The 27,846-nt window shown below is 44.8% G+C and overlaps 2 protein-coding genes across 3 annotated transcripts in view; both read right to left on the minus strand.

Moving 5' to 3' along the window:
• CENPE (centromere protein E) overlaps positions 1 to 27,846 on the minus strand; it is a 299,890-nt gene that overhangs the window by 89,924 nt on the left and 182,120 nt on the right. The window lies entirely within an intron of this gene.
• MANBA (mannosidase beta) overlaps positions 1 to 27,846 on the minus strand; it is a 68,410-nt gene that overhangs the window by 25,197 nt on the left and 15,367 nt on the right. For both annotated transcript variants that reach the window (XM_079990209.1, XM_079990208.1), the window contains exons 2-7: positions 23,326 to 23,420; positions 22,493 to 22,598; positions 20,623 to 20,793; positions 14,132 to 14,255; positions 7,813 to 7,988; positions 3,446 to 3,556 (exon numbers count right to left, since the gene is read on the minus strand). In XM_079990209.1, the coding sequence (XP_079846335.1) occupies positions 3,446 to 3,556; positions 7,813 to 7,988; positions 14,132 to 14,255; positions 20,623 to 20,793; positions 22,493 to 22,507 (597 nt within the window). In that variant the 5' untranslated portion in view covers positions 22,508 to 22,598; positions 23,326 to 23,420. The remainder of the gene's footprint in view (positions 1 to 3,445; positions 3,557 to 7,812; positions 7,989 to 14,131; positions 14,256 to 20,622; positions 20,794 to 22,492; positions 22,599 to 23,325; positions 23,421 to 27,846) is intronic.

A 27,846-nucleotide genomic window follows, 5' to 3' on the forward strand; every position in this document is an offset into this window, starting at 1 on the left:
ACAAAAGGCTAAACTGATAGTTAACAATGTGATTACGGAAGAGTTTAAAATTGAAAAGGGAACACGACAAGGCTGCCCTATCTCCCAATTGTTATTCATTTCGGTCTTGGAGGTGCTCTTGAACATGATTAGGGGGGACCGGATGGTTGAAGGAATTCAGGTCGGAGAGAAACAATACAAATTGAAAGCATTCGCAGATGACCTAGTTTTGACCCTACAGGAGCCAGAGCCAAGTACGAAAAAAGCATTACAATTGATCCAAGAATTTGGCCGGGTGGCGGGATTTAAATTAAACAAACAGAAAACTAAAGTATTGGGAAAGAACTTGACAGATACAGAGTCAGAATGGTTTCAGAAAGAGACAGAGTTAAATGTGGTTAAAAAAGTGAAATACCTAGGGGTAAATATAACATCAAAAAATCTAAATCTGTTTAAGGATAATTATGAGAAATGCTGGTCAGAAATTAAGAGAGATCTAGAAAGTTGGACAAGATTGAAACTTTCTTTGTTAGGCCGAATCGCCGCTGTAAAGATGAATGTATTGCCAAAAATGTTGTTTTTGTTTCAAACATTACAGATTGTGGATAAAACAGAATGCTTCCAGAAGTGGCAGAGAGATATTTCCAAATTTGTCTGGCAGGGCAAAAAGCCCAGAATCAAGTTTAAGATACTAACTGATGTGAAAGAAAGAGGGGGCTTTGCCCTGCCAGACTTAAGGCTGTATTATGAAGCAGCAGCTTTCTGCTGGCTAAAAGACTGGCTACTTCTGGAGGACACTGATGTATTGGATTTGGAAGGTTTCAACAATGCATTTGGTTGGCATGCATATCTATGGTACGATAAGGCTAAGATTCATAAGGCTTTTAAGAACCATATTGTCAGAAAGGCAGTGTTTAATGTCTGGACAAAATATAAAGACTTATTGGAAAATAAAACTCCAAGGTGGCTTTCACCATTGGAAGCTAAGGCCCGAAAAAGACTCAGTATGGAGGCCAAATGGCCAAAGTATTGGGAAATATTAGAAAAAGAAGGAGACAATTGGAAATTGCAGAGTCAGGAGAAAATGAAAGATAAAGTGCGAGATTGGTTACACTACGCCCAGATTAAAGAAGTTTTTAAACTTGATAAAAAATTAGGATTCCAGGTGGAAAAATCGAAATTAGAAACGGAATTGCTAGAGCCTAAGACCAAGGTACTTTCAAGAATGTACAACTTGCTGTTAAAATGGAACACACAAGATGAAACGGTTAAATCGGCTATGATAAAGTGGGCACAGGACATAGGGTATAATATTATGTTTGAGGACTGGGAAAAGTTGTGGACTACTGGGTTGAATTTCACTGCATGTAATGCTCTGAAAGAAAATGTAATGAAAATGATATATAGATGGTACATGACCCCAGTCAAACTTGCAAAAATATACCACTTGTCTGATAATAAGTGTTGGAAATGTAAGGAAAATGAAGGAACGTTCTTTCACCTTTGGTGGACCTGTCCTAAGGTGAAGGTCTTCTGGGAAATGATATATAATGAGCTGAAAAAGGTATTTAAGTATACCTTCCTTAAGAAACCAGAGGCCTTCCTTTTGGGTATTGTCGGCCAAGGGGTGTTAAAGAAAGACCAAACTTTTTTCATGTATGCAACAACAGCAGCAAGGATACTTATTGCTAAACACTGGAAAACCCAAGATCTACCCACACTGGAAGAATGGCAGATGCAACTGATGAACTACATGGAACTGGCTGAGATGACTGGCAGAATCCGAGACCTGGGAGAAGAAATCGTTGAAGAGGACTGGAAAAAATTTAAGCTTTATCTGCAAAAATATTGTAAACTGTATGAATGTTAAGCAGGATGCTTGATTTTAGACAAATTGGCACCATCAAAATAGATGAAGTAAATCATGAAGATAATTTAAATATAAGATGAAAAACTTATTTTTTTTTTTAGATAATTATTAAAGGTAAAGGTAAAGGTACCCCTGCCCATATGGGCCAGTCTGGACAGACTCTGGGGTTGTGCGCCCATCTCACTTAAGAGGCCAGGGGCCAGCGCTGTCCGGAGACACTTCCGGGTCACGTGGCCAGCGTGACATCACTGCTCTGGCGAGCCAGAGCCGCACACGGAAACGCCGTTTACCTTCCCGCTGGTAAGCGGTCCCTATTTATCTACTTGCACCCGGAGGTGCTTTCGAACTGCTAGGTTGGCAGGCGCTGGGACCGAGCAGCGGGAGCGCACCCCGCCGCAGGGATTCGAACCGCCGACCTTTCGATCGGCAAGCCCTAGGCGCTGAGGCTTTAACCCACAGCGCCACCTGCGTCCCTCAGATAATTATTAGGCTAAATTAAATTTTCTTTTGTAAGGATTGGAATAAACGTATCTAAAATTTGAAATATATTCGAAATTTGACAGTAAGGATGGAGATAAGGGAATAAATTGTTGTTTTAAGTGTATTAAACTAGAACGTAGGAGCGGGAGATGTGAGGAAGTCCAGAAGTGATAAGAAAATATGTGATATGCAATGTTATGTTCATTTTTTTTTTTACTGTAAATGAAAAATTCTTAATAAATATTAAAACAAAAAACAAAAAACAAAAGATAGATTCTTTTCCTTAAACCTAGAGCATTTGCACAGGGGAAAAAATGCTAGAAAAGAAAAAAATACTAACATTAAGTCCCACACTTTTTTAATGTCTTGTTTTGTATCCATGTGTCATCATTTTTTTATTATTATGGCTAGTGGGCTCAAAAGCTGGAAGCAGCCCAGGATTCTCCTGCTCTCTTCTTTTAAAAAAAATATTTTATGGGATGCATGATAACACAGCAAAATAAACAAAATTATTGCCATGTCAGATTACCCTCATAGTTCTTTTACTCCCTCTTTTTTCAGCCTGGGATCCTCTGGACTTCTGGGAGGGCCTGTTTCGGGCCTAATACAAGCATTACAGCCTTCAAGCCTGCTGAAAACCACTTCCAGGTGGAGGAGCTACATGTGGGGGCTATAGTGTTTGCTTATCACATTAACTGGCCTGATCACCTAGAGCAGGGGTCAGCAAACTTTCTCAGCTGTGGGCCGGTCCACCATCCCTCATGTGATGGGCTGGACTATATTTGGGGGGGAGGGAATGAACGAATTCCTATGCCCCACAAATAACCCAGAGATGCATTTTAAATAAAAGCACACATTCTATTCATGTAAAAACACGCTGATTCCCAGACCATCCGCAGGCCAGATTTAGAAGGCGACTGGGCCGCATCCGGCCCACGGACCTTAGATTGCCTACCCCTAACCGAGAGAGTTTCCACCCCAATGGGTGCTAGGAATGTGCCTTGGTGGTCACTTGGAGCCTCTGGAGAGCTGCTGCCCGTCGTGTCTAGTGTGCTAGACAGACCAATGGGTCAGACTCAGCATAAGCGAGCTTCCTGTGTTCCAGACTTGACATACCTTAGAAAGCTTCTCAATCTTACAACCTCCCTCTGCAATGAATGTAGTTGTCATGTTGTACCCAGTCTGGTTCCCATGTCCTTTTGGCCACCAAGTCTCCAGTGCTGCAGCCTTTTTAAAAGAAAAGAAAAGCAGCAAATGAAAAGAAAATTTAAAGAGTCCAGAAAAGATTATGTTGATAGCACAAAGCACTTAAGTTTTCTTCAAATAGCAAGCCAAGAGCCATCAATGGGAGCAAGAGCTTATCTGGACCAGACAGAAATTCGCACCCACACCCCTGCCCTTGCTGCCAACATACACCACCCCAGCCTTCTCCAGGTAAGCTGCAATGATACCAGTGTCCAGAGCGGGGGCTCTGTCCAATGCATCAGCCATTAGTGGTCTGCACCACTAATTAGTGGTCTGAACCATGGAGTTATAAAAGATTTTCTCCCCACATTATTCTTCCTAGCACCCACCCAAGCCATGTAAAGCAATACAATGCTCAGATTCAAGGCAAGCAGCTAGCTCTGACCTTGAGCCCTTTAGCATGTTAGAGAAAGAGTTCTAGGCTGGGGGGAGATGTGTGCTCTTCAGGCCCCAAACAACGTAGGGAGCATGGAGCATGGAACAGGAGCATTTCTATGTGAGGCTGAAGATACACTGCAACACGTTATTGTTGGTTCCCACTTCTGTCACCGCCGGCAATCATTTACAGAGCGTTTTTAGCATGAAAATTGCACTTTGTTTTGTAGGTCACTGTTCCAGACATGCTGCGCAAAAGGCATTGACTTGCAAAGCTCCCATTCATTCCAGTGGATCATTTTCAATGGGGCTTGAACAGATGTTCCCAGGATATCCTCCTCAGTGCACCCAGAAGCAATATACTGCATCTGAACCTTTCACAAGGGAATCAGCCCCACCCTTTTTATTAGCATACTACACGATTCTATAAAAAAAAGACTGTTGAGTTTTCACAATTTGGTTGTCTTTCTGCTGCTCCATTTCTATCTAAATAAAATAAGCCGCTTATTTTTAGAAACCAGCGATAGCTCAGTTTGCATAAAAGAAATGCTGGTGCACAATTTTTGTCAATTACTGGGTACAGCAAAATGTCTAAAAGGTAATAAGGGTGCGCAAACATCAAAACAGATGGATCAGTGTTGGACACGTTAATGCATCAAGTGTGCATTTCACAAAGAGAAAGCAAGTACAGAGGAAACAATTTAACAATATGATTTGTCATGCCTGTTACCAAGGCATGATTACATAGCTGAGCCCCTAATGTTCCACCTTTCATTCCCTGGAATTACTTCCAACGGCAGCATGCAAAATGCCCATGAATTCCTAGCGCAGGGAACGAAGCATTATTAATATGCATCTTCCACCGTGCTCTGTGAAATGCAGAATAGCTTTAGAAGCAAAAGCACTGCGGGAGGGTATTCATTGGCTGGTAGTGATGTCATATCCCCACTCACCCATTTGCTATTTCTTAGCTGGAAAACACTATGTGCACTCAATTTTGGTGGGGGGTGGGGTGGGAATTACACATTTTTAAGAAGGCTGCAGTCAGCTCTCACAGCTTCAGCTTTGAAACACTGCCCAGAGATGACTTTTGCAGCTTCAATTGTACATTTCCTACTGTTTTAATACACAGAACGCAATCCAGCAACATAAATTAGGGACTCGAGGCTGCCTTCAGTCCACAAACACACACACACACAACTCTTGATTGCTTTCTAATCAGAATGCAAGATCATGGGGTCAGGAAAGATAATTTGCCATGGGGCAGGCAAGCTGAAAAATACACACGGTGTTATTAGGACACTATAGTCCATCCACTAACCATTGGCAAGCGGTTCTGAGTTCTTGGGTGGGAGATCAGGGTTCAAGGCTCATGGCTTTGTGAAGGTGTAAGGAACCTGTGACCCTCATTGGACTCCAACTCCCATCAGCCAATGGGCAAGGTAACATATTGGGAGCAGGGGCATAGGTTCCCCACTCCTGGCTTACTGAATTAACCAGCTTCTCCTATTACCCTTGCATCTGTGCTTTCTAAATTATTATTTAGAAATTAGCAATAATCACAAGGTTTTGTTTCGGTTTGGGGTTGTTGTTTTTCTCATCACCTGTGGCCAGCTCTGAAGCCATGTGTAGAGGCAGCTGCAGAAGGAATGATGTTTGAAACCCTCCTTTCAATTCAGAGCAAGTCCAGCGCTTAATAAAAGCTTGCACTGGCTGTCTATGTGCTACTGACCTGACTGGTTACTGACCTACAAGGTTCTTGTATTAATTTACAAGGCCTGCAACTTGGGTCTAGGCACCCACAATTCTTCTGTTTCACTATCTACTAAAAACATTTCTTTTTCATCAAGCATTTATGTTGTTGTTGTTTAGTCGTTTAGGCATGTCCGACTCTTCGTGACCCCATGGACCAGAGCACGCCAGGCACTCCTGTCTTCCACGGCCTCCCGCAATTTGGTCAAACTCATGTTCGTAACTTCGAGAACACTGTCCAACCATCTCATCCTCTGTCGTCCCCTTCTCCTTGTGCCCTCAGAACTATCTGATTCCTTATCTTTCCCAACATCAGGGTCTTTTCCTTAGGGAGTCTTCTCTTCTCATGAGGTGGCCCAAGTATTGGAGCCTCAGCTTCACGATCTGTCCTTCCAGTGAGCACTCAGGGCTGATTTCCTTAAAAATTGAGAGGTTTGATCTTCTTGCAGTCCATGGGACTCTCAAGAGTCTCCTCCAGCACCATAATTCAAAAGCATCAATTCTTTTGAAGGCGGTCAGCCTTCTTTATGGTCCAGCTCTCACTCCCCTACACTTTACCTACACCACTACCGGGAAAACCATAGCTTTAACTATACGGACCTTTGTTGGCAAGGTGATGTCTCTGCTTTTTAAGATGCTGTCTAAGTTTGTCACTGCTCAAGCATTTACATAGAGCTAATTTGATTCAGGCTGGTCATTTGTTTTGTATTTTACAATTACATGACATCTTGATGCTTCTTTGCACAACACCAGTTTCTTTTTGAATGAGATGTGGTTAAGAAATACTCGTATTAATTCCTTAAGAACTATCTACCATATTTTGCGCCCCATAGGACGCACCGGCCCATAGGACGCACCTAGTTTTTTTGGGGGGAAATAAAGAAAAAAAAATTTCTTTCCCGCCCAGGTGCGGGGCTGGAAGAACCAGGTCAGGGAACAGCGGGAAGGCGCGCTCCGCCTCCCCGCTGTCCCCCGAGCTTGTGGGGCTGATGATGGGGAGAAGTGTGCTGAGCCTGGGACTGCAGGCAGCTCTGCGCAGCCACCGGGAGCTGGGCGGGACTTCGCGCCCCGCTCCCGATGGCCGCGCAGAGCTGCGCTGAGCCCGGGACTGCAGGCAGCTCTGCGCAGCCACCGGGAGCCGGGCAGGACTTTGCGCCCCGCTCCCGATGGCCGCACAGAGCTGCGCTGAGCCCGGGACTGCAGGCAGCTCTGCGCAGCCACCGGGAGCCGGGCGGGACTTTGCGCCCCGCTCCCGATGGCCGCGCAGAGCTGCGCTGAGCCCGGGACTGCAGGCAGCTCTGCGCAACCCTCGGAGCCGGTCTCCTGAGGGTTGCGCAGAGCTTCCTGAAGCCTGCATTCGCCCCATAGGACGCACACACATTTCCCCTTCATTTTTGGAGGGGAAAATGTGCGTCCTATAGGGCGAAAAATACGGTAATTCCTTAAATACCTTCAGGGGAGCCACAACAGTGGCATTCCATGTCTTGGGTACATGCCCCACATCCACCAGTACAAATAATGAGCGTTAAGCCAAGAACAAATCTTGGCCGCAGCTGATGGTTTGTCTGTAGTGAGGCCTTACCAAAAAAGTTCGGTAAGTGTTGCAGCAGCAGCAGCAGGACCAGAGGAAGGAGCAAAGCAGCTGCAATCTCTGCTGTAAGTTCACTCACAGTTAGCCAAAGTTTGCAAACCTGGCCAATGTATGTTCAGGACTGCACATTATTGCTGCATATTTGGTCACCTATGGTGAGCACCATCTTGCCTAGGCAACCAAACAGGGAAACTTTTGTAAAAACCAGAAGTCCTAGTTCCTTCCTTATCTCCTTTTCAGGATGTTGATGTGCCACAAGTGGACAACACAGGTCAAGCCAAATTAAGTTAATGAATAGGATAGGAGCACACGCTTAATTCTCCCACTGAAAACCACAGTATACTCCCTTGCGTGAATTGTGCCCACAGACCTCCCAAATATGGGTGTGCAAAACAGCAGGAGTAACTTCTATGGCCTTGTGGTTGAGTAACATCTATGGCCTTATTGGTGCAGACCCATACACAGCATTGATTTTCACACCAGAGGAAATAGTTTTGCATTCAGCAGAACTTGCCCTCACCTTACTTATGTTTACGAGCAGCACGGCGCTGCCTTCACCAGGACGGAGCTCCACCGTGAATGTCTGCTGCGTCTGCAGCTCAGGAATGCTCACAGTCGCAAGAGCAGCAACTGGCTTTGAGCTGATGACATCAAAATCCAGCTCTATTTTGAGACTCCACTGCTGAGTGTTTTGCACTGAACAAAACAAAAACAAAGAAGGTTGTTGAGAGTGGACAGATTGAATGCATACCGTTAGTCACCTGCGATCTAGGAGGTTATGTCTGTCTTCACACCTAGGGAGATCTGGGTTCAAATCCCCAGACAACAACGTGACACCAACAGGGAGCCAAAGGGAAGACACATCTTGCTATCCACATCACATGGGGTTGTTTTCACGAGGATATAATTCGGCAGCCTACAGCGCGAAGCACGGGGTGCGCTGCGGAGCATGCCCTGTGCTTCGGGCAGATGTCTGAAAATGTCACTAGGCTGGGCACAGGACCTCTCTTAATGAAGCAATTGAACATAAAATGTGATGATGAGGTGTGGTAGCCTTCCTACCTGCTAGCCAACATTTACACAGAGGGAGTGGTCAGGCAGGTACTCCAGCTCCTCTAGCAACTGGCTTTAACTCAGTAAGGAGGCCTGCCTCACGATTCAAAAACTGCTGCACAAAACTAGCCATACTTTCACAGGTGGCCTCAAGTCTAGAACATCTGTTAACACACATAAAGATGTTCAAACACAAAATTCTACAGTGGTGGTAGTTTAATGTATATAGACAATAAGGTTTGTTTGTTTTTTGAAGTTTTGCTTATGTAGCACCACTGACACAAAGTTAACCCTGGTGAAACAGGTTGGGGATACCGTATTTTTCGCCCTATAGGACGCACTTTTCCCCCTCCAAAAATGAAGGGGAAATGTGTGTGCGTCCTATGGGGCAAATGCAGGCTTTCGCTGAAGCCTGGAAAGCGAGAGGCATCGGTGCGCACCGACCCCTCTCGCTCTCCAGGCTTCAGGAAGCTATCCGCAAGCCTTGGGAGCCCGGCGGGAGGTCCCGCCTGGCGCGCAAGGCTTGGGGCGGCAGCCTACAGCCCGAAGCACGGGGTGCGCTGCGGAGCATGCCCTGTGCTTCGGGCAGATGTTTGCAAGCCTTGTGCGCCCGGCGGGAGATCCCGCCTGGCGCGCAAGGCTTGGGGCGGCAGCCTGCAGCCCGAAGCAGGGGGCGCGCTGCGGAGCACGCCCCATGCTTCGGGCAAATGTCCGCAAGCCTTGCGCGTGGCAGCCTTGCGGGTGGCAGCCTGTTCTGGGGGCTGGAGTCAGGGGAAGCTCGGGCTTCCCCCGCCCCCAGCCCTGCACCTGGGGGGGAAAATAATTTTTCCCCCTTTATTCCCCCCCCCCAAATCTAGGTGCGTCCTATGGGCCGGTGCATCCTATAGGGCGAAAAATACGGTACTTATTTTCCCACCAGCTGCAAGAAAGTAAGATAGCCATTTCGTAACAACAAGGATTCTGGAGAAACAAGAGTGTCACGGTCGTTTACCAAGGGCTTTCCCCATCTGTTACATTTTGCTTTTATTTGATCTACATTCGAATACAGCTGTTTTGGGGAAAGATCACAATTTCTGGATAGAATAATCATTTCTGCATGTTGAACAAATGCTTCATTCAGAGAAAATGCATGGAATTCTTCTCTGCTGTAGGCCTATGAAGTGAGTGGAATTGAGACCAGGGAATGAATTGAACCCATTGTGTCTGGATTTGATGGGGTCTACAGTTGTTTCTCTTTGGCCACTCAAGTGTGCTCGCCACATCAGCATGCACATCACAGGTGGTCTCCTGCTGGATCACAAAGCATTTGCCAGCCCAAATAATCATGACTCACTCAAAGAGTATTCCTAGAAAGGGCTCCTTCAACCTTCCTAAAAGGTAAAGGTAAAGGGACCCCTGACTATTAGGCCCAGTCGTGACCGACTCTGGGGTTGCGGCGCTCATCTCGCTTTATTGGCCGAGGGAGCAGGCATTTGTCCGCAAACAGTTCTTCCGGGTCATGTGGCCAGCATGACTAAGCCACTTCTGGCAAACCAGAGCAGCGCACAAAAACGCCGTTTACCTTCCCACCGGAGCGGTACCTATTTATCTATTTGCACTTTGACGTGCTTTCAAACTGCTAGCTTGGCAGGAGCAGGGACCAAGTAATGGGAGCTCACCCTGTCGCAGGGATTCGAACCACCAACCTTCTGATCGGCAAGTCCTAGGCTCTGTGGTTTAACCCACAGTGCCACCCGCGTCCCTTGGTGTCAGAAGTGGGATATGAACCCACGCCTCCAGGGGAGGCTGCCTTTCTACTATGCTTGAATAAACCACTTGCCTCTTGCCAAAGTTTTGCTTTGCTATCTCCTTGACATATAACAGGAGAATCCTGTATATCAGTAAATGCAGTAAATGCAGGAAACCAGATGCCCTTTTTATTGCATGAATGGCTGAACTGGTATAAGAAATATAACCAGTTATATTTCTTATAACTGGTATAAGAAATACAGCAGCAGAAATACAGTTCCTCTTCCCCCAGACCAAATGCAACAAAGACATCCATGTCTCCTTGAGTTTATCTTACATGCGAAGCCACAGATCATGTCCCAGAAATGGTTCCCACATTCAACTCACCCAATGAAATTAAGGAATATGGCTAAATTAGATAAATTAATTTCAGCAGGTCTACCCTTGAGTAAAATTCAGATGCATACTACCCCTTGTCTTAACATGCAGTAGATTGAGGCAATAGATGGGATGGTGGACCACTTCATACTGCAGGTACAGAAACACCTATTTGGGTGAGCTCCCAAATAGGTGATCATATTTTCTTCTTAAAAGAATTATCAGCAAGCTGCAGGAATCATTCCATTAGGTACTGATTATGCAAAAAAGATATATTAGACCACCTGGATAAATAAATAAAAGCCCTGAACCACTTTAAATGGCATTCACATGACTGATTTAAAGATCAATAGGTTCAGTATTCCACGTTTGATTTTTTTTCTTCTGGATAAGCACAGCCTCAAGGCTGAGCTCCAAAAAAGAACCCCCGGCTGACTGAAGGGAAACTGTATCTGGCTGCATACCTGGTTCTCAACAGGTGGAGCTGGAAGGCTACATACTAAGCAACTCCTGATGCTGTCTTGGCATTCCATGGAAATTCCAGCTGTGTTAATTTCTGCAAAGGGCTGGAGCCATTTCCAGAAGCTTCAAAGACTGCCCTCTTCCCAGTATCATCCAGAGGCAAAGTGGCTGGTTTAGTAATAATAAGGGCACACTAAACACCCAAGTTTAGAACATTTAGGTCCAGTGGACTTCAATGGGAGAGCAAGAGGTTTACTTTCCCGATTAAAGTTACTGGGACATTTGGAACTTCCAGCACATCAGCTCTGTAATGCTTTCATTATTAAAACTCCACATAAAAAATGGGGGGCCAGCAAGGGGCTGTAATTTGGTCGTAAACGTTTGTTTCTTGGCATGCAAAAGTTGCCATATATGCACCAACCAATCATTTATGCGTACGCCGCCTTTCTGAAAGTTCAAACCGTGTGCAAGGCAGCTTACAACATATGAAAAATTGCATTAACGACAAACAAGGCAAAACTAGGCAGAAACAATAAACAAAACGTCACAAAGTACACAACCAGATTGAAAAGCTTTCACCGTATAAAAAAACGGTGAAGGTTTTTCAATCTGGTTGTGTACTTTGTGATGTTTTGTTTATTGTTTGTGACTAGTTTTGTCTTATTTTTTATATCTTTATTTTGGATTGTATGATTTAGCAGCAAAACTGCAATGATGCCCACCTACCCCCCCCCCAAAAAAAAACCCCTAAATGATACTCCATCCAGGAAACAAGAAACCTTAGTTCAAGGAGACATTCTGGTCAGGCAAAGGCACTCAATGAGTGTATGGAGCTGAGATGATGGGGGGTGGGACGGGACTAGAGAGGGAGGTGGCCTGAGGGCCCAAGAGAGAGATCTAGAGGGCCACATTTGCCCCCCAAATTTAAGGTATAGACAATAATACAACAGTAAGACAGCTTCCCATGTTCCTATTCAGATAGATTAGCTTCTGAAAGTCCACACAGTGAGTTTAGAGTGAGATTAACTTTGAATGAGGAACTTCCAAGTTTATACCTAGCTCTCTTAAAGCTACGGAACACTCCATCAACTTTCTGAATTGATTGTGTGTGACGTGTTGAGACAATGCCCATTATGAAAAGCAACTTGTCCTTTTGAGCCAGTCAACCCCAGTGCAAGCTGGACGACAAACAAGTGATTACCAGCAACAGGAACCGGTTAGGTGGCTTCAGTTCAGGACAAGCACACGATAGGAACTCCTCTCAAGTTACAGCCATCGTCATGCAGCTGCTTTTGCCCCAAACTCTTAAATCTCAACACTGGGAGAAATCCAGTGATATGGAGAGCCGTTTCAGCCCTAGCAACATCCATTTCAGAAACGAAGTGACAGACAGAATGTCACAGATGTCAAGGACAAGGGGGCAGAAGGGCAGGCAGCAAAAGCTCTCTGGTTCACCCTTCCTTCAGCAGGAAAGAAATAAGAAAAGAGGGTGCTTAGACCACATCCTGTTCAGGGCTGCACACATTTAAAAGTGAGCCTTGATTCACGCATTCCAAAACAACATGAGAACCCAAACAAAGCCATCCTTCAAAATTCACACTTCTCTGAATTTTGCAGTGTAATTCTCCAGCATACACCAATGTAAAATGCCTATATTAATGAAAATAACATACCGAAATGCCTTATGTTAGGGAAAATATAAACATTTCAAGAAATATGCTTTTTAAAAATGCCTATGTTCAGGTAAATGACATATAAAAATAAGTATATTTGGATTAACTTGAACTAAAATACTGATACATTTTCAGGAAGCCTTTTTTTAAAAAAAAAATGCAACCTGATGAATAGATGTGGGGAAGTGAATTTGGGATTGGGGAAACAAGAAGCAAAGAAACTGAAATCATTCATACCTACTCAGGACACACCACAGCAAAGACTCTACCACCACTCACCTTAAGAAGCAGTCTTACGCAGAGTTAGGTCCATCTAGCTGCAGAATGGAGGAACGATGGCCCTCCAAATGCTGTTGACTACAACAACTATCAGCCTTAGTTGGCAAGACCAATGATCAGAATTTTTTACTTTATATGCTGCTTAGTTACAACTGACTCCAAGCAGAACAATGGGAGCTGTTCTTCAGAAAATCCAGAGGGTTCCTCATCCAGATTGTTAGTGTCCACACTGACTGGCAGCACCTCTCTAGGGTTTCAAACAGAGGTGTTCCCCAGCCCTACCTGGAGATGCCAGGTGTTTTGCATGCAAAAACATGTGCTCTATCCCCAAGCTTTGGCCCTTTGGCAGCTTTAGCAAGGGAAGCCCAGTTTTGATTCCTAGAATCCAATGGGTCCAAGAGAATGCTTCAGATCAATTACTGCAGCTAAAGACTACTACTTCCTGGTTCTATGCAGCCCTTGCATTTACAGGCGCCTTTGTTTCTGATACAACTTCAAAAGACTGCCATATGATAGCCAATCTTATCTGTAGTTTACTACGAGCACAGATCAGAAAAACCTTCAGCAAACTATTGGACCTGGGGAAAGGGACCCTTCAAGATATGGGAGAGGATCTGAGAAACAAGAGAAAAAGAATCTGTTCCAGACATGAGGAGCCATATGAGAGAAGGTCCACAAAGAACAGAAGATGGAGACAAAGTGCAGAGATGGTGGCCGCATTTCTATATAACAGAGGTGAGAGGGAGAAGTGTTAATTGGAAATGAGCAGGGGAAATCTCAGCCTGAGATCCCTGAAAGAGCAATATTTCTCAACCTAAGTGGATGTGGACACAAACAATCACCTGGATAGGAAGGGACCCATGTTAACAGCAGGATATAATGTATTTAATTTTTTTAAAAAAGAAATTGGGAGGACAGATGTGTTCAGGAAGAGAGTGGTACAAAGCTTCAAAATAAATAATTAGAGACTGGAAATTCACGCCCTTCATGGCACAGAGATGCAATTGTAGCAATGCAAGGAAGAGAGTGATGCAGTGAGAAAGAATAACGTGTCTTGCAGAGGATTTTTGGACTAGGAAAGAACAGATGATGCCCCTGTGTCATATGCTGAAATTACTCCAGTGTGTTATTGATCTGTGCTTTTGTATCTTTTGTGGGGAGGAGAACCTAGTGCAAACCTTTCAACCATTGTTTATTACGTGGAAAGATTCCATCCTCCAGGATTTTTTTTCTGATTCATTCTACAGTTAAGACGACAAGACTTACCATACTGAGGAGTCACTGAGAAGTAAAGCAGGCGGCAAAGATTATATGCTTCAATCCTGATATCCTTCCAAATGCCCTGAGTAGGGAAAGAGGGGCCCCAGTCCCAGCTAAATGAGCACTGCTCCTGGAATTAAACACAAAGGCAAGTTGCTTCATGGAAAGGTTGCTTTCCTATGCAGAAGAAACAAGATTCTAAAGCAGCCTTCCCCAACTTGGCCCTGCCTAGATATTCCTAAAATGTATGTGTTTGTAAAATAGAGTGGCTGCAATCCTGAGCAGAGAGCTCCAACATTCAGTTGCAGGTTCTACTCATTCCAGAGTTAAGGGCCTCCTAGATGCTATTCCCTGGCCTCATCCCATATCATTGCAGTAATCCTCAGATGTCAAAACTGCATAAGAACAGCAAACGGTCTGTTTCATACCACTGGATCAACACCATGCTGGAAGCTAGGAGAACGGCCAGGTAGAAAAGGCCCATCTCTTTGATCTACGCCCATGTGGTTCCAGCTCCTCAACTTCAAGAAGAGAAAAGAGGCTGTGTTTGCCACCAGGAGAATTGCTGTTTCCACCTGCCTTGCCCTACCCTCCAACCCTAGAAGACTCCACAGGTGAGCTACTCCCAGAGGAAGAACTGTAAGGAGACTTTCCAGCCTTTTGGGTTGACACGTAAAAGACTGGGAGGGGGAGAATGTTCAATACTGATGCAATCTGCTTTGGGGCTATTTTTTGACTTGACGTTACTGGATACTTTTACTTGACCTGTTGGTTAAATGAACACTTGTGGGGTTTTTTAGCATTACGTTGCAGCAATATAGTATTTTTTTTATGTACCAATATTGTATATGCATCATTACTGTGTTTAGACTTTTTTAAGAGCTGGGTTCTAATCCTCACTGTCATGAAGTTTACTGTGTGTCCTTTGGCCAGTCACTGTCTCTCAGCCTAGCCTATTTTACAGGGTCGTTGTGAGGACAAAATGGGCAGGGGCAGAAGAACCATATATGCTATCTTGAGCTCCTTGGAGGGAAAGTGGTAAGCACACGAAAATAATATAAATATGAATATGAATAATAACAATAACAACAAATAAAAATAAATAGATGCAGTATATAAATAAATTGATGATGACTGTGGCAGAATGAGCTGAAGCCATGGAAAGCAGTTTCTGTATGGCTGGGTAATGCATCAGGTTATCACAGAGTCAGTCCCACATACACCAGCAGCTTTGAGTAAAATGATATGCAAGCTATGTGGATAGCGTACAACTGAGCTATGAAAGTTAGTTTTGGTTCATGTTAAGATTTCCAAGGTGGTGTCTAGGGCAAAACAAGTTGTTGACCACAGCTTGAAGACATGTCTTGACTTGACCTCAGAACTCCCCACCCTGGAGATGTACATACAATAGATCTCGTTAAAGTTTTGCATAGTGACCTACAGATCTAAATTTGTAATCCTAATAACTGGCAGCTGAGCCTTACTAATTTTGGCAACCCACACTGCACTCGCCTAGCTCCTTCCCTGTATCCCAGGGAATCGGCTTGCCTGCCAACGTATCAAGTTACAAGGAGTGTAAACCAGGCAATGCACCTATTTCTAGGTTATTAACACTAGCGACATTCATTTCTTAGAAAACAGCCCTCTCAAAATGGAAAGATCTGTTTACTTCACCACTAACACTGATGGGCAGCCATTCTTCAGGTCCAAACAAGCTATTGTTAAAGATGAGACAAGGGCAATCTCAGACCCAATTTACAGGTTTCAGGGTAACTTAAGTTCATGAATTTAAATGGCTCTGCTCTGAGTAAAACTTAGCTGAATACAACCCAGAGACTTAAGACACCTTAAAGACTAACTGTTAAGTCTGCACATGGTGATTCTGGCATGTTCTCCATAGGGAAATTAGGTGATAAAGTCATCGTGTGCAGACTTTACAACTTCAGAAATAAAAAGTGTGAAGCGAGCTTTCAAGTGCCATTAAGAAAAAAGTTTCCAGAATAATATATATCTATATCCATCAGATTCCCATGAAGGGCAAGTCCTCCAGTTTTACTCTGACACTCACCAGCTTCTGATGGATATAAGCCATGCATTTGGGGGACCACTAACACAGACTCCAAGGGACGCGGGTGGCGCTGTGGGTTAAACCACAGAGCCTAGGACTTGCCGACCAGAAGGTCAGCGGTTCGAATCCCCCCGACGGAGTAAGCTCCCATTGCTCAGTCCCTGCTCCTGCCAACCTAGCAGTTTGAAAGCACGTCAAAATGCAAGTAGATAAATAGGTACCATTCCTGCGGGAAGGTAAATGGCGTTTCCTTGCGCTGCTGTGGTTCGCCAGAAGCGGCTTAGTCATGCTGGCCACACGACCCAGAAGCTGTACGCCAGCTCCCTTGGCCAATAAAGCGAGATGAGAACCGCAACCCCAGAGTCGGCCACGACTAGACCTAATGGTCAGGGGTCCCTTTACCTTTTAACACAGACTCCCCCAGAAATCTCATTGATAGGGCAGTAACCACCCTGGAATCTTTTTGGTGAAGAGCAGTTAAAAATATTTTTAAAAGAAAAGTAAAATAAATAGAGGTGGTAATTTGTGAATGGGAGGGAGATAACACGGCTCACAGCTCTTTTTTGTCGTCGAAATACACTGCAGACGTCTGATCTCCCTGGAGACCAAGAGATGTGACGATAGATTGCTCTGCCTCCTTCCTTTTAGCAAATGTTTTGTGCCACTGGGGAAGTGGTAATTCTGTATTGATTTGTTTTGGATGTTGTATGTGATGCCAATAAAAGGTTCTACGAGGCTCACAGCTCAACCCCACAACTGAACAGGCCAGGACTGCATCATGTGCCAGTATCAAGGGCAGGGGTCACCCAACTTGGTCCAATGATGTCATAGCAGGATACTATTGGACACTGCCTCCCCAAAAGCACTCAGCTGAAATACTGACACAGTGCAGCCACAACACGCCTCCTTTCTTTTTCAACTTTGCTCCCCTACTCCGGGGTACAACCATAGCCAAGTGATAGAGCATCTCCTTTCCATAGCAGCACGTCCCAGGTTCAATCCCCAACATCTCCAGATGGGGCTGGATATGCCCCATCTGAAACCTTGGAGAGGCGCTGCCAGTCCGTGCAGATGATACTTGTCAGGGACTCAGCTGGAGCGCAGGGAGGAGAGGAGATGGAGAGCGAGGGGGAGCAATCTGAGGGCAGCGTAGGAGAAGATGACAGCAGCCCGAGAGATTCCATGAGCCTCTCCAGCGAATCGGAAGATTCACAGAAGGGGGCGCCGATGGGCAGAGCAAGGGGGGACCCAAGGGGGACACCCCAGAAGCAAGGGGCCAGCGGGGACTCCCAGAGCAGCAGTTGGAAATCAGGACCAGCTTCCCCACCAGAGCGTAGTGGGGGGGAGGAGTCCCAGGTATCAGAGCCCACATATTCACCACCAGCGAGAGAAGATGAGTCAGGGTTGGCCACGCCTCCATCGGAGAGCGAGGGAACGGTCAAGAGGAAAGTTGCAGGCTGGGCGCGCGCGCCAAGTTCAAATGTACAGGCGAGCGGCACAGAAGGTAGCCCGGATAGGGAACCAGGTCCTAAAGCCTGCCGGAAGGAGGGGGAAGAATCATCAGAGTCAGCGTCAGAGGAGTCCAGAAAGGATGAAACCCTAGCAGGCAGGAGGGCCCAGAGGAGAAAGGAACTTAGGAAGATGTGGAGCAAAGCGAGAGTCTTAAACCAGTGTGGAACCAGTGTGGTGTGGAAGGGGCGGAGACTCAGACGGGACTTCGTCGGTCTAGGCTTTAAGACGTAGAGCTGCGCGCTGCGGCTTTGAAATGGAAACTAAACCTCAATAAAGACTTTTGTACATAGCGACAGCCTGGCGTTGGTCCTCTGTGAGCTGGGACCTAGAGGCAGCTCTGACAATACTGATTTATATGTACCCATGAATTCACTCGGGATGAGGCAGCTACCTATGTTGCTTTGCCCCCTTTCAATTCTATGTACGGAAGCTGACCAGAATAGAGCTGGAATATTATTTTAACACTGGCAGCATGGCAGCATTCTGCACTGCATCCAAAGACCACAGGCTATCCTAGCGGGTGCTAGAGGAGACCATGTGACACATATGTTCTCCCATATTTTGCCACCACTGCTGCTCATCCCCTGGTATCTGCTGTCTGAGGTAGTCATCTCATTCTACCTAATGGCAAAACCGGTCCTGATGCTACCACCGAGCTATGGCCACTCCTGCATGTGCGTTGACCCACGTTCCTTGCAAAAGGGATGTGTAGTTGCTGTTGTCCTCCTGTGTTATTTGTGGGCTTCCCATGGGCATCTGGTTGGCCACTGTGAGGCTAGATGGGCCACTGGCCTGATCCAGCAAACTCTTCTTACATTCTTATGATAAAAATGTGATCTGGGGAGGGGACCACGAAGAAGAAACCTCCCAGAGGAAACATCTCAATCCATATTCCAGCATGACGGCAAATTTCCTTCAAGGATCCAACTCTCTTTTTTAAAAAAAGTTCTTGTCATAAACATGTACACAGCCCAGCACTATGCCAAAGCCACTCTCCCAGCATCTTCTGCTCTAAAAATAGGACTACAGCTGTTGCAAGTTGTTTTTCAGCCCCGCACCAATTTCTAACCAACCCAAGAGAGATACAACATTCTAGATTAGAGCAGAACGATGACCCCCACCATGTTTTAACTAACTGCTGTTACAGAAACAGCTCCTTTTTCGCAGCCTACTTAAAGATCTAATTCGGGCATGGGCAACCTTTTCTTGTGGTTGTTGAGGGCTGAATTATTCTGCCACATCCCTTCTCCCATTTCCCCCCTCATGAGATGAGGCCGAGGGCTGCCAGTTGCCCACCTCTGATCTAATTTAATAGCAGCATTTATATTGTATGGGGAACCTTTGCCCCAGCTGATGTTGCTGAACTACAACTCCCATGAGCCACGTTTGCTAGGGCTGATGGGAGTTGTAGTTCAGCAACACCTGGAAGACCACAGGTTCCCCACACCTGATTTATATAATAAGGTTACATTCACAACCAAGTTTCTTTCCGTCTTATTTGTAATTACAGTGTTCCCTTCCCCTGACTAACAGGGTTCATCATTGCCAAAAGAGAAGATACCATATAAGGGATGTTATATCTCAACTGTAACAGCTTAAATAACATCACAGTCAAAATAGCAGATGTTCCTTCTTAACGCAAAAGCTGTGGTCCTAAAACACATTTGCTACTGAACAGGGCTGGACTTAAACATGCATAGGATTGCTCTGTCCAATCACCTCAGAGCGGAAAACACAACAGTAATTTGTATTAAATTCCTGGCTCCCATTATTGCGGTGCTTAAAAGCTTTCTGCTGATGTGTCCAAACAGACCCAGCTCCCCTTCACAACAGCTTAATGAGACGCGGCTTCTTATTAGCTAATGCTTCCCAGAGCTGTCAGAGCTGCACAATGTAAGTAGCTCGGCGCATGAGAAACAGCAAATGCGCAGAAAGCTGCTTGGCTAAGATGCCTCATAACCCTGCCAGCATATTCCGGTGCTTCTCAGAGCTAACTCTGGTCTCTCCCACTTTGCTAAACTCCCTGGATGGGTGCAGCCACAGGGAACAATTGTAGCTGGAACTTTTCCTGTGAAGCTGCCAACATGGTGCCAGGTCCAGCATGGTCCAGGGGTTACTAGATTCCTGTTCCCTTCAGCCCAGTCATCATGGCCAATGGTCAGGGATGAGGGAACCTGTCAACCAGCGACATCTGTCCTCCAGCAACCATGTTGGCTGCTCCTGCACCTAGATCCTTCTTGCTCAGAAACATCTATTCCAAGGAGTATTGCCTGGGACAAGTTTCCAAAGGGTGGGGTCTCACCTATTTATAACAATTTACTTGTTCTCTAGCTATTAGTCTGTTTGCTACCACTCTTGAATAAAAACAGCTTTTTAAAGTTTATACATACAGTCGTACCTTGGATCCTGAATGCCTTGGTATTCAAACGTTTTGGCTCCTGAATGCCACAAACCCAGAAGTGAGTGTTCCAGTTTGCAAATGTTCTTTGGAACCCGAGCGTCCGACGGGGCTTCCGCAGCTTCTGATTGGCTGCAGGAGCTTCCTGCAGCCAATCAGAAGCCGCGCTTTGGTTTCCAAATGTCTTGGAAGTCGAAAGGACTACCAGAATGGATTCCGTTCAACTTCCAAGGTACGGCTGTATAAATATTTCTCAATAAAATTAATCAGGCTGCTTCCTGTTTTATATTGGTATCAATACATTACATTGCATTTTAAAATATTACAAGATTCCTCTACTCAGCAATGTGATTGTATGCACACAGAAATATACATACACACACCCCATACGTGAGAAATATATATATATTTAAGGGGGTGGTCCAATTACCTAACAAGGCCCATGTTTCAAGATTCCCTTGATTATATCACCATAATTTCTAACTGGACTCTTGACATTTCATGCACATAGCTATTTACCTTTCTGATGAAGTTAACGTGACATTGTCCTTTCTGTACAGGTGGAGGGCATTCCGGAGGCACCCTGTATGCTTGGTGATTTTTACTCTGCTCTGCAGCATACCAAACAGCCGAGACAAAATTAACATGAATTGCATTGACCTCCTTGATCACATTGGTAATATCAAAGCTCTGAAGCAGGGAAAGATGGGGAAAATATGCATTATAGACTCTGCATATTTAAGAATCTGAAACGCAGCATCCTTGAGGCATTGATTCAGTCACCCTGGGCTCTGGCTCAAACATAGCTTTCTTCACTTACAGGAGCAGTCTACCTGAGTGAGCAATGTAATAAATTTATGAAGTGAGTCCTCAGGAATCACCGCTATGGTCATTTCTGCAAAACTGTAAAGCTCTAAATTGTACTTCAGAGACTGTGGAAGTTCCAACAGCTGCTGAGATCCCTGAGACTGCAGGTTATGGGGAGTTGCTCACACAACTACAGTAGTCCTCTGAACAAAGAAAGCAAGTGAAGGTATGATCAGAGCCAACCTTACCCTACTTAAACCATACATTTACAACTTGCAGCCAACCACCAAGTCAACCTCAGCCCCACCAGCCATGCATGGAGGCTTGCTCGGAAACTGATACACCACCTGAAACTGCAATAACTGACCAGTTGCCTGGAGGCCACAACACAAGGCTGGTGTGCTGCATTAAGCTATTGGGACTCAAGTTGTGCTGACCTGGTTTTACTTAGCAGCGCATTGTGCAATGACACGCAATGGCTTTGTACACTATGACCTTGTAAGCCAAACTATAACTTACCATGACTTTCACGAACATGCTGGCTCCAAGAGAAGACCTTGCACCCAGTTTGCTCTTTCCTGGCCCTTTTAGAACAATGTGGCACAGAAGCTAAGGTAAGCCAAGCCAAAGTTTGGCTCAGCATGTCATCCGACTCCTCCATAACCACAATCTGCAACTCTGGCTTAGCTGTCGCACTATGTTAAAAAGACAAGGAAGGAGCAAAATGGGTATGAGCTCATCTCCAAGTCTCAGCAAACTTTGGCCACTGTGAGACCTGGTTATCCCCATCAGACAGCACTCAAGAGAGCAGGGAGGTCTTGCTATGTATTTTGATTACTTATGTACATTTTTAATGACGTATGTAATCTATGCTCTTTCTGTGTCAAGTACTCATGTATGTTCTGCCTTCATCAAAAGCCTTAAATGCTTCCAAGAATAAACTCTATTCCTTTTCTTCATATGCTGCCTCTGCACTTCTACAATATTGTCCTCAAATGTATACTAGTCCTGAATGTAAGTAGTATGATCAGTCGTGAACAATGTGAATGAAGAATGATTGTTTAGCTTAGAAAAGAACACACTGCTACTATACATATATATGCTGGAACCACCCAGGGTGACTGGGGAAACCCAGTCAGATGGGTGGAGTACAAATAATAAATTATTATTGTAACAGGCAATGTCGGCTTCACTGCAAAGTTTGGTATTTCAACAGTGGGAAACAAGCGTAGCCGAACGCTGTGTGAGTGAAGTTTTACTTGCACAATGGGATTTCTCCTTCCTCCCATGAAACCCAAAAATCTCCTTTGGAGAGCACCCAAACCCTCTGGGTCAGATGTTCAGGGTGCACAGAAAGCTTGGGATAAGGGAGAGAAGAAGAGGAAAGGGAAATCCCATTGCACAAATGAAACAGCAGCACCAGATACAGCCCATACTTTTTTAAAAAGAAAAAAGGTACTACCAGATTTCAGGTGACTATGCAGGATTGCCTAGATGCTGCCAAGGCTTAAAGACAGTTGAAACTGGGAGAAATCAAATCACTTTGCCCAAACACGTAATATATAAATTGGAGAATACTCACGTATCTGTTGAACATGTTGTCCGTCCTCCCAACAATGACATTATTGACCACAATCTGTGCTACTGTATCCACCCCATCAAAAACCAAACTCACTTTTTGCCATGTCCTACAAAAAGAGAACAGAACACACATCAGGGAACCCACTGGTACAGATGAAACATGGCTGAAAAATCCAAAGTCATCATTAGGAACATGCATGTCCTGCCTCATTCCTACAAATTCTGTCTAACCTTCCCTTGTCTTTCCTTCAGCACTGACTTGTTAACCATGATTGATACAGTGGTACCTCGGATTACAGACGCTTCAAGTTACAGACTCTGCTAATCCAGAAATAGTACCTCGGGTTAAGAACTTTACCTCAGGATGAGAACAGAAATCGCACGCCAGCAGTGTGGCAGCAGCAGGAGGCCCCATTAGCTAAAGTGGTACCTCAGGTTAAGAACAGTTTCAGGTTAAGAACAGACCTCCGCAATGAATTAAGTTCTTAACCCGAGGTACCACTCTGCTCAACAAAATTTCCAGCTAGATCACAAATTGGAAACCTAGATTTGAAATGAGTTTGCAAATAACGAGAACTCTGTGGTTAGTATAAAGTGCGGCAAACCTACAGCTAAACCCTGGATGTGTCAAGCAAAAGGATCACACTAGAAAAAGGAGAGAAACTGAGAAGGGATCCAGCCTAACATGCACACAGACCTAGACCTACAAAACCCACATTGACAAATGATTTGAGCAACATCCATTTCTAGTCTGCTCCAGGGACTAACTCCCAGGTAAGTGTGCTTACGAGTACAGCCTAAATCTTTGTATCATAACTTATGCCATTCTCATACCTGATATCAAAGGGAGTTTTGAAATCTCTGCTGTATGTCCAGTTATCCAAGGATATCCATGCGTAGGCCAGGTCATTAAATCTGTAATAAGGATCCTATTGATGGACCACACAAAATAATTTTTAAAAAACTGATTGTTAAAAGGTACCATTGCAATATATATATATGGACACACTACTATCAAGGGTATTAGGGTTTGAAACATGCAGGGAGGGGACTCTGAACCTCTTTGCTGAGCATCTAAGTGAAGCCACTAGATGCTCAAGCCAGAATGCTCTTTTCCTGCTTTTCCAACAGGGAATCCTCTGCTGTTCAGCAATACCAAACTTTGCAATGAAACTAACATCTATAATGTAGGCAGATTATTACCTATAAACTTTATCAGGCTTGTACATAGCTTGTTGATTCATTCCCATGAAATGCTCCTGGACATTTGCAGAATGTCTACCATTCATTCATATTTTTCCCTCTTCCTCTTTCTTTTCATTTTTCCACTCCAACCTCACCACAGTATTCTCTCCATCTAAGCCAACTCACAAAAGCAAATATTAAATAAAGAAGAGTTCATCTCCCTTATCAAAGCTGAAAGGTGGGGCGTTAATAAGGAAAGAGTTGGGAAATACACACTCGGTGAATCCCAACATTTTAATCCTCATTATGCCAGCATTAGAACTCTGGAGCCTTTTGAAGGCAAAAAAGTACAATTTTTGCCTGAAAACAATTAATGAAGATAGCCTGAGTTTTGAAAAAAGGGGAAGGGGAAGAAAACCTTTAGCCAACCCACGTATGTGAGAGAGTGATGCATATTTCAGTGAGCCTGTGCTAAATATAACCTCTTTACCGGAATATTTAGCACTACTGTAGGAACTAAGGAGGCAGAAATCATTCTCTTCAATATGTGTGTTTGTGTACGGGCGTGTATTAGGGATATTTTCAGAATGACTCCGCTGTCGTCTGCATAGCAGGTTAATATTTAATTGTATCTACAGCTACTTAATTCCTCCCAGACAATTCACAGGGGAATGAGGATTATATATACTAATCTTTGGGTTTGTTTTTTTGAAGGCTAAAAGGCAGAGAAAGCTTTTAGAGTGTTCATTCCCCAAACCTTTTGCCAACCAGAGAGGATCACTAGTGTGCTATACCCACTTTGAAGACAACCGCTGAAAAGCAGGCTGTAGTTTTGCCAAAGGGGAAAATATATGAAAGGCTCTTATGAAATTTGGGGCCTGCCTCTTTCAAAACAGCCTGTAGTAGGGCAGGTAAATCCTTCTGTCTATATCAGGAGTGATTATGTCATCCTGCCTTCATCTCTGCAAGAGCAACTGGCTGCTCTGGGTATGCATCTTCCTACTATTTCCCTCATATTTAATTCAGAAAAGCAGTACCTCACATATGCACAATGCCGTTTTAAAATCACAAGAGCCGAGAAGCCAGTAGGAACAGAATGCGCATCTAGTCTAAAGCTCAAATCACAAAGTGGAGCAAAAACCCAGCCAGTCCCAGATCAGCATGGATGGTGCAAGCAGAGATCAGGTGCAAGCAGAGATCAGGTATACCACACTAATAATAATGTGGGCTGGATCCTTCCTCCCCACCCCCAACCCCAATGGGCCAACTTTGATGGGTAGGCCAGGCTGCTCACCTGTCGGCTATCTGATGTCATCACATGCGGTCCTTTGAAAAGGCAGCTTGAGAGCTATCCCCCTCTTTTAATACAGTGGTATCTCTGGATGTGAACGGGATCCGTTCCGGAGCCCCATTCGCATCCTGAAGCAAATGCAACACACACCTGAGGGTCGTGATTCAGCACTTCCGCGCATGCGCGTGATGTCATTTTGAGCGTCTGCGCATGTACGAGCGGCGAATCCCGGAAGTAACGCGCTCCATTACATCCGGGTCACCGCGGTGCGTAACCTGCAAATGCTCAACCTGAAACACATTTAACCCAAGGTATGACTGTATCTGAAGGACTATTGCATTTTTATATTTTGTTGGAAACTACCTAGAGTAGCTGGGGAAACCCAGCCAGATGGGCAGGGTATAAGTAAGTTGTAGTTGTTGTTTGCTTGCAAACAGACCTCAGAGTAATGGCTCTCAGCACCCCTTAGCTGCACTAGGGAGTTCCTGATGGGGCACTCCCAGGGGCAACTGATCCCAGTGGGGCTCCCTGTCAGCCCCAATCAGCTGAATGGGACTGAGGGGGAGCTCCATTTGCCAAGGAACAACCAAGAGTGCACTCCTTTGAAGCCATGTCTCTACCCAGCATCCCATATTGACGTCAGGGATGGTGAAGGTGGGCATGGACTGGGAGAAATGGCCTCATGGGCCAACTTAGGACTCTTGCTGGGCCTAGTTAGGCCTGTGAGCCAAAGGCTGCCCACTGCTGGGTTAAGTAACCGCATTAAGATTGCTTACTACCACATTCATAAATCGGGATAAGTACCTAATCTCTTTGTCTCGCCAACACATTACTGTGCCGCATCAAGTAAAAGAACCAAGTGCCTGTCTTGAGATTGGTGCCAACAGAGATACCACTGAGCCCAGAGCAATTCTCATGTTACCACATACCGTCAGTTGCTGTGAGGTAAAATTTGTCGTGCTCTGGTTTGATGCCAGATCCCCCAGAGAAAGAGCTAAGGTTGGAGCCTCATGGATAGATCCAAGTGAGCAAGTTGTTCCAGAAGAAGAATGAGATCTTTTAAGACATAGGTATATTTCCCAGAGCCTCTGGGACCAATATCAAATGTTTACCTTTAACATGTCTATACCGTCAAAATGTAACAGGAAAAAGAGTGCTGGGGTTAGGGCTGTTACACAGCAAATGAATGTTAATTGATTAATCAATTAGAAGGACATACATTTGCAGATGAACTGAAAAACCACAATGGGTTGTACTCAATGAAGTCTACTACCACTGGAATGAATGAATCTAGGTTAGTCATCGTGTCAATTAATTCCCATGGGTATACTCTGAGCAGGACTAGTGTTGAATGCTACCCATAGGTTCTGAAGCAAAAAGCACATTGTCATTGTTTTCGGATAATGCAAACGTTTCTTTCAGAAAGTACCATCTTACAATAAAGAGGACAGAATGCCTCTTTGAATGACAAGTGCCGGCCATGGTTTTTGTAAGAAATAATTTTTGTTAAATTATTTTCCTGATAATGAAACTTTAGTGTTAAGGTAATCCAGTCCAAGTTATGTGTTCCAGAGAGGACTTCGGATTTTCTCATGCCTAACGTGTTGAAAAGGGTGCCTCTCATATAGTTTTATTTTAGTCATTTATATTGAATTCTCTGCATTCCTGCATATTTTTAATATTCCTTTATATTCCTCCTTTTCTGTTGCATTGTTGTTTTCCTTAATATTGTTTACTGATTTATGCTATAGGACACTTAAAGAGATTTTCAAATATTAAGCAGCCTATAAATGCTTTCAATTACAGTGGTACCTCGGGTTAAGTACTTAATTCGTTCCGGAGGTCCATTCTTAACCTGAAACTGTTCTTAACCTGAAGCACCACTTTAGCTAATGGGGCCTCCTGCTGCTGCTGCGCTGCCGGAACACGATTTCTGTTCTTATCCTGAAGCAAAGTTCTTAACCCAAGGTACTATTTCTGGGTTAGCAGAGTCTGTAACCTGAAGCGTATGTAACCTGAAGCGTATGTAACCCGAGGTACCACTGTAATTAATAAAAATAATAATACAATTTGTTCTAAGTAAAGTGGTTTGATTGCCACACAGCATGTAAAGATTACATCTTACAATTGTCTCGTTTCAAAAGAAAACCCCACTGTCGGGTTCACTGCAGAACCCTTTTCAGTCAACAAGAAAGGCTTCTATTTTAAGTAGCCCCTCCTTGGAGCCCTATCTCCCCTTGAGAGGCGCAGTGGGGCTTTTTTTGAGGCTGTTCAGCCTCCCTGCCTAACAGCTGGTGCACAGAGTAGCGCAGCAGCTCCTCTGTCTCACAAGGAGATCCTTCCCAGAGCCCAAAGATGTCGTCCATGTCCTCTGGGGAGGGACTCCTCGTGAGCCACCAACCATTTCCAGGTTCCTGGCAGCCTGCATTCACACGGTCACACACAAGTGGGGAGCTTCCTCATCCCAAAGCTCAAACCACGATGGGTGACTTCCATGCTTAGGCTTTTGTTTCAGAAAGCACACCCAACTTATCTTGAGGGAAGGTATTATCGGTAAGAGCAGGGGTAGAAAATCTGCTTTGCATGTGGGAAGTCTTGGGTTCCATACCTGGCAACTCCAGTTTCAGCTGAGAGACAACCAGGGGTGGAATCTTGCCAGTCCGTGCATCGACAATACAGTAGTACCTCAGGTTACATACGCTTCAGGTTACAGACTCCACTAACCCAGAAATATTACCTCAGGTTAAGAACTTTGCTTCAGGATGAGAACTGAAATCGTGCTCCGGCGGCACGGCGGCAGCGGGAAGCCCCATTAGCTAAAGTGGTGCTTCAAGTTAATAACAGTTTCAGGTTAAGAACCGTCCTCCAGAACGAATTAA

Source organism: Podarcis cretensis, assembly GCF_951804945.1.
Source record: "Podarcis cretensis genome assembly, chromosome: 9".
In the NCBI taxonomy this organism is placed as follows: Eukaryota; Metazoa; Chordata; class Lepidosauria; order Squamata; family Lacertidae; genus Podarcis; species Podarcis cretensis.